This window comes from Enoplosus armatus, chromosome 7 (genome assembly GCF_043641665.1).
Source record: "Enoplosus armatus isolate fEnoArm2 chromosome 7, fEnoArm2.hap1, whole genome shotgun sequence".
Taxonomy (NCBI): domain Eukaryota; kingdom Metazoa; phylum Chordata; class Actinopteri; order Centrarchiformes; family Enoplosidae; genus Enoplosus; species Enoplosus armatus.
The window spans coordinates 25,339,051-25,346,284 of NC_092186.1; the positions used below are offsets into that span (position 1 = coordinate 25,339,051).

General features: G+C 46.0%; 1 protein-coding gene across 1 annotated transcript; it reads left to right on the top strand.

Moving 5' to 3' along the window:
- Nucleotides 1–1,203: 1,203 nt before the first annotated feature.
- On the top strand, nt 1,204–6,336 carry fetub (fetuin B). Its single transcript, XM_070909337.1, has 7 exons — nt 1,204–1,419; nt 2,622–2,735; nt 3,034–3,121; nt 3,234–3,400; nt 3,982–4,095; nt 4,407–4,493; nt 5,208–6,336. The coding sequence occupies exons 1-7, from the start codon at nt 1,204–1,206 to the stop codon at nt 5,928–5,930; spliced, it is 1,509 nt and encodes a 502-aa protein (XP_070765438.1). The 3' UTR covers nt 5,931–6,336.
- The last annotated feature ends 898 nt before the right edge of the window (nt 6,337–7,234 follow it).

Here is a 7,234-nt window from a genome sequence, read left to right on the forward strand (position 1 = left end):
ATTTGATCCTCCAAAACAAATGATCAATACTCTGCAAACATTCTGTGATATCACTTTTCAGATAGTTATTCCTACAGCATGTGCACGTGGCTACTGAAGCGTGATTTGAAGTTAAGCGATTTAAAGAACTTGGTCAAGGGTGAAATGAGACAAACCTGGGCCACTGACTGTTTTACACACCCATCCATTTATGCATAACATAAACATTGCACGACTACAGCATGACCAAAGAAAGCTGCCATTGGACATACAGTGAATAAGTCATTGAACATTGGATGGTTTGTGTGGGGATCTACTAGGGTAATATGCAAGGGTGGAAGAAGTTCTCACATCCTTTTACTTAAGGAAAAGTACCAAAACATCAGTGTAAAAAATACTCCATTGAAAGTCCTGAATTCAAACTCAAAAAATACAGGTTTTATCAAAAATGTTAAAATATAATATATGTATGTACGTATCTATAGTATCAAATGATGTCTTGTAGGATAAAGGGGGATTTCTAGCTGTGGGCAATGGCAGTGGAACATTTTTAAATCACAGAAATGCACCAGTCAGTTGAAAGTCTGAGGTCACCACAGCTACATTGCTCTCTCTCTACGCTTTACTGTGATATAATCAAGGCAGACACACGCCCCAGAGGTGTCGACGCATTTAATGACGACAACGGTGCCCTCATACTGCTTTGCTCAGCCGGTAGAGTAGCTAGTCGTGGAATGAGCAGTGCGTTTGAACGCACTTCTTGATCCTTTCACGTCGCCCCTTCAACTTTTAGATCCCGTCTACTGTGTTGCTGCGTCTCGTAAATGCCTGATTTCCTGAACAAGCGCTAAGCCTAAATTCAGAGCCGAGAGTGGATCAAGTGACTCCCAGCCCACTGACTGTCCCTATTGATCCCAGAGAAGAGAGCAGGACTGCAGGGCTGATTATCTTCCGGCTGATAAGCTCCATTGTGCAAGTCTGTACAGTAGCTGATTGGTTGGCAGATAGACGAACCCGATGCAGCATTCCTTGATAGGACGTGTGTTTTGAGAGGGGGTGGTGGAGGGGGTCAATGGTTATGTTTACCTGAGATGACAGCAGGGGCAGTGATTTTGTGTGAGTGGGTGTGCTTACAATAAACAGTATAAAAGGTCACCCTATCCCTCTCTGGGCATCTCTCCTACCAGCCTGTGTGTGTGTGTGTGTCTGTCCCGAGCCTTTACCATGAAGCACTGTGGGCTGTTGGCGCTGCTGTTGGCGTTGGGGTGCGTGCACATCAACGGTGCACCGGTGGCGCAGGACGGCCTCGAGCAGGGGTCGTGTGAAGACGCGTCAGCCATCGGCGCCGCGGGGCTGGCTCTCAACAAGATCAACCACGACCGGCAGGAGGGCTACATCTTCGGCCTGCACCGCCTGTCCAACGTCCACACGAAGGAGCATGTGAGTCACGCCACATGACACTGAGCACAAACCAACTGATTTGATGTTCTTGACGCAGTACACCAGGGCTATTTAGGGAGGAATTCCTGTCCTGTTATTTTCTAGCCCGGTGCCAGACCTTTGAATCGCTGCACACATCTCCAATGTGTCCAGTTATTCTAACAAAAGAAAGAAAGACTGAAGTTCGTATCATCCATGTCTGTCGAAACCAGTTTACATTTCTTTGAGATCTGGAGCTTTGCATTAAATAAATGCCCAGTTTAAGTGTAAGTTATTCATGAGAGAAACCGAAGTGCTGCTGTCTAAAATGTCCATTTGTCTGTTTCACTGTAAAGTGCATGAGTGTGAAACATTGTTGGTTAGAGCTGAACCAGGAGATAGCTAGTGAAGTAAAGGTTCAGGCGAGTGCCTTTTAAAGAGGACACGTTGAGATCCTGTCTGGTGGGATGTCCCGTGTTTGGTTCTAAGTACATTGTCTACAATTGAGCTGACGAGTAAAAGATGATTATAACAAATAGGTGACTGATTGATTTGATTATAACAAAAAAAAACGATCCACATCAGATCCAGGTTTCCATGATGGGACCAGTTCCTTTTCTAGTGACCAACCGCAAACGTTCAATGTTCAATTGCAGTCACTCCGTATGTTTGCATGAAATTACAGCAAAAAGCAAGTGAGAGTGAGCGTTCTTTTGCCGCTTTAGGAGAAACACTAAAACAAAGCAAGGAGCTAATTAGCAATACTTCAAAAGCCCGAGACGAGGGCGATTCAAGGAAAAGTGACTAAAGGTGATGTTTGAAAATTATAAATCAGGATTCAGTCGGCCGGAAGCACGTCTGGCAGGTCCTCCCTAAATTTGTTTCAGGTTCGGGAACTCATTATAAGTTAATCAGGAGTGTAATTACGAATCAAACATTTAGGCCGAGGGTGTTATTAATGACGTGTCAGCCATGTGGCAGAAGACGGATGCGTCTTGCTTGTGTGAAAGATGAGGCGATACCAGGGATTATTGGAAGGGTACCAGTTGTCATGGAAACCTCAGGAACAGAGAGCGAGAACTTTTTTTAGGGCGTCGTTTGGTCATCAGTCATTTGAACCATTGCGCGTTTCGCTACCCAGTGGAAGCTCATTTCCATTAAGATGTACTGGTTGTAATGATTGCTTGATAACTGCCTGATGTGTGTGTGTGTGTGTGTCACAGGGCGAGATCGGCGTGGTTTTCTACTTGACTCTGGATGTTGTCGAGACCAACTGCAGCGTTCTAAGCAGGAAGGACTGGAAGAGCTGTGAGGCCCGTCCCACCCATAACACACCGGTTAGAAAACACACGTACACGCACACACTGTGCATAAACAATAACAATTTATTTCATCTTGTCTTGCCGTTTTCTTTTCATCACTAAGTCCTTTCAATTCTATTCAATTGCAATGCCAAACTTAAATCAACAAAACGAGCGCTTTCTTGCTCCTCCATAAAGTTAGCACAAGAAGAAACCAAAGACCTTTTGGTATCGCAAGACAAAAATTCTAAACGTAAGCCAGGCCTTCTTTGTTTGTGTATGTGCAGCATGCTAAAGTATTGTATGTGCCTATTATTGTTTTGGTCTTTTGCAGGTGTATGGACAGTGCAAAGCTGCCATCTACATCAGTAAGGTGCACAGAGTGGTGCGTCTCTACAAGTACAACTGTGTTGTCAGACCAGGTAAAAAAAATTTCTCGTGATTTTTCTCTTTAAATTCAAAAGAATAAAGACGGTTGGACTTGTTTGACTCCCGTTTTGGAAATAAAATGACTTACGATGTGTGCACAACCAGTTCCTGCATCTAGGGTGGGTGCCGTGTGTCCCGACTGTTCGTCTCTCATCGCCCTGGACAACGCGGAGGTTCAGAAGGCCGTGTCTCTGTCCCTGGAGAAGTTCAACAAGGAAAACGGGTTGGCCAATCATTTCGCTCTGCTCAAAGTCACCCGCGCTACCTCCGGGGTAGGTTTTCCACATGTCCACCCAGGTATCACGTGACACACTGTGTCGTCCCGCCTTTCGCCGTGTTGTATGAGTTCTGAACACACGGGCGTATGCAGAGAATGCGGCGACCGGTGCAGAATTCCACTAAACGTTCGCCACAGAAGGTTATGTTGAGAGGGGGGGGGGGGGGGGGGGGGGGTGGATGCTCCTGAGGCCAACCCTTGGGGCGTTCGTTGTTGCGTGGGGAGTGGGGGAGCAAACGGAATGCAACAAGTCTTTCTCAGAAATAATCATCCTAGAAGGAGCAACGAACTTAAAACTGATAACGTTGAGTTGCACTAAATTGAAGCAATAATTCGCCCCGCCCCCCCCCCCCAAAAAAAAATTTTTTGAGTATCAACACAATAGTTTGTTCCTGCGGTCGGCTTAGAATTATTGAATTGTATGTTATTGATTCATAATTTGACAAGTTTCCACCAAGAAAATGAGCATCAAATCATCCAGAGAATGTTTCAGTGGTTAATTCAAATGCTTACTATTGTTATTCCTTTCTCTGTGTGTGTGTGTGTGCGTGTGTGTGTGTGTGTGCGTGCGTCAAGATGGCCATGTCGATGTATTACAACGTAGAGTACACCATCCAGGAGACCATCTGCCCCAAGAGCACTACAGCAGTGACGGCTGACAAGTGCCCCCCCATGGATTGCGAGTTCGCTGTGAGTCGAGTGTGAATTGATATTTCGCGGCATTTCATCAAATGGATGGTTTCCTTTCAACTAACAATCCTCCGTGTTAAGTCCTACTTCTCTCTACTGTCGAACCGCATTCGGCTTGTATGAAGGAACATTTTTGAGAGAAATAATCAAATTTGAAGAGCAGTTTTTAATTCTGGATTTTCGGCGAGGATGATAGCAAAGGATTGCTCTGAAATTCCGTTTGGTTAACTATTAAACTCCTGTAACGCCACGGGCACAACCATTCCGCTCTCCCCTCCCTTACTTGTTGTTTCTCGTTCCTCTCTCCTCAGCACAAGGGCTTCTGTAAGGCATCCCTCTTCTACTCTCCCACCGGGGAAGGTGACACCAGTGTAGATTGCGAGATCTACGAGCCTGAGGTGAGACTCATTAAGCCGCGATAAGACACACGGCGTCACGTTGACTTTTATTTTCTGTATTTATTTTTTTTTTTTTTTTTTTGAATGTCTGGCTGTAGCGAAAAAGGAAAAAGCGCACACATGAATTATTATTTGTTTTTGATGTGTGACAATTCAATTTATAAGAACTCAATTATAGCACTGAGATCATTCTTTCAGAGCTGTAGACTTGAGTAACAAAAAGACTTGAATCTGTCCCTGTTGGATTGATTCGAGTTAGTCCATGCAAAGAGGGATTTTGAAGATTCATTACTGGTCCCCGTTGCTTTGAAATGGCATGGTCTCAGCTATGTACAACAGTATTTACACCATATTACACCATATTTTGAACTATTTAGACCAAAACATGTGGTCGAAAGCTCAGGGAAAAAAGCTAGCACGGTAAAAGTTATAAATCAATTGCCAAGAAGGACTTGACTTGGGTGCCTTGAAGGATTTTAGACGGCTTTGTTGCGACGTAGGTCTCACTTTCATAGTTTTGGCAGTCATTTCTATCATAACATTGTTATCACTGTAACTGCTGACTTCTGGGAACACGGTGACATGCAATGGAGCAGACGATCAGACAGGTCGTCTTGCACTCTTTATAGTTCATCGCCATGGTGGATGTTGTCGGGGTTACACTAAGCTGTCATGTACCACACACCACTTATTTTATTTTGATGTGTACTCCAGGCTGCTGAGAGAGAGAAGAGGGTGCACCTGCTGGGCGGAGAGACCGACCACAGCCACAGCGACGCACATGCGCACAGCCACGACCACGACCAGGCGCACGACCACGCGCACGACCACACCAAGAGCCACGCTCATCACGACAATACCCACAAGCACGCCGACAACAGCGACCACCACCACACGCACGACCACGGCGCGGGCAGCAGCCACAGGCACGCTCACGACCACTCCCACGACCACGGCCACGGCCACGACCACGTGCACGCTCATCACGCCAAGGCTCACAACCACAGCGGCGACTCGCCCAACCACCACCACGACTACAAGCACCCCGCCGGCGTGCACACCCACGAGCACGACCACGAGCTCGCTCTGGACCACGACCACAAGCACGCTCACCTGCACGAGCACGAGCACCACCACCACCACCACGATCACGACCACGAGAAAACATTCCACGACCACCCCGAGGGCGTTGTGACCACGCTGCCCACCATGGACCAGCCCACCACCCTGCCTTCCTTCCCTGATGTCCCCGCCGGTGGCCCTGAGGTGGGAGTCACCCTGCCCCTCAAGCCCGACCCCCAGATCCCCGGACAGACGGAACCCACCATCCAGGCCTTCCCCACCTCAGTCTCAGCCCAGTGCGCTCCCCCAGCGGTAGCAGCCACACTGGTGGAGAAACTCTTCACTGAGGACCCCCTTTTCAAGCCTGCTGCGTAAGGTGGCCCGTGGAACTCACTTGGGAACTGACCAGATCTTAAAAACTCGGACTGAAGTGTAGTGAAGACAGGAAAACATTTAGCACGTTTGCTCCAGACACATTGATGGGCTGCTTTCCTGGGTCATTCTGGGGCAAAATGGTGGTTTATTTTGAGCACATAACATGTAACCCTCCCTGTCTCTCTTCACTTCAACCATCTAATAAAAAAAACATTAACATTAACATCAACCAGTTGGTCATAAATAATTCAAATAATAAAAGACCTAAACTGGTCATTTCCTTTTTAAAATCCTCACAGACATTCTTCATACAGAGTCACTGTACCCGGCAAACGTTTTTCTATGTTTGTGTGATATCTGTGCTTGGCTGCAAACGATGATAATAAATGATACCACAAATACTCAACCAGTGTTTTTAGTATTGTGTGTTTTAGTATCACAAGTGTCACAAAACACCATGAAAATAGTCCTTAAAAACGCATCATCACCATCAGAGAAGTGGCTGTTTTATTCGTCGGCTAACCACAACTGAAGGACTCCAAAATAAAATGAATTGGATAACATCCGTGTCTGTGTGTGCCGTTTAAAACAGTTAGCAGTAGTCTTTTCTTCCTTTGATTGTATTCAAACAGATTCGGGGAGAAAAGATGGATACAGAGATGAAGAACTACAAAAAAAAAGACACTGCACAGACCTCCACAGGCTGCAGAAAAAGACAACCATGCTTTTTGTCTGAAGGATAATTTGGCAAAAAGTCAACTGAGTGACACTCATGACCACTTATTAGAGTCAGTCTATCTAAATCTATCATGTTGGTGTGGCACCACCTAGGGGGGTAAATTCCATCCGATTTCATAGGACAACATGGATCTGGCATTTGTAGATTTCAACTAAATTTGGTTGCAATGGTGTGATGTGTTTTGCAAACCGTTATATGAAAATCGTACGGAATATTAAAGAGGAAATATCTCTTTGTAGCTTTCACACACCAGACACAACAACAGTGTGCTCTGGAACATTATGAAAAACACACTCTGTGCGTATCATCTCTGTGGACATGTGTTGGTCACGTCAGCTCAGCAAACAGCTCTTATCTGTGCTCTGTGGCCCTTTAAACACAACCCACACATAACTGACGACCGCAACCCGGTTAGGTTGCTTTCACAGTAAAAACACACTTTGTAATTTCCAGTTAAAGGTTGCATCCGGGTCCGAAGAAAGAAAAAGGAGGACGGTCTCTCAGCTGACACTCACTCCGAGGGATGAAAGTTCTCTCTAAGTTCCTCCCAAATGCCAGATTGTTG

Bases quoted from the DNA above. Each gene is read 5' to 3' on its own strand.
- fetub (XM_070909337.1), top strand. From the start codon at position 1,204: ATGAAGCACTGTGGGCTGTTGGCGCTGCTGTTGGCGTTGGGGTGCGTG. The intron at 2,736-3,033 runs GTTAGAAAACAC...GGTCTTTTGCAG, and splicing joins GTCCCACCCATAACACACCG to GTGTATGGACAGTGCAAAGC. The intron at 3,401-3,981 runs GTAGGTTTTCCA...GCGTGCGTCAAG, and splicing joins TCACCCGCGCTACCTCCGGG to ATGGCCATGTCGATGTATTA.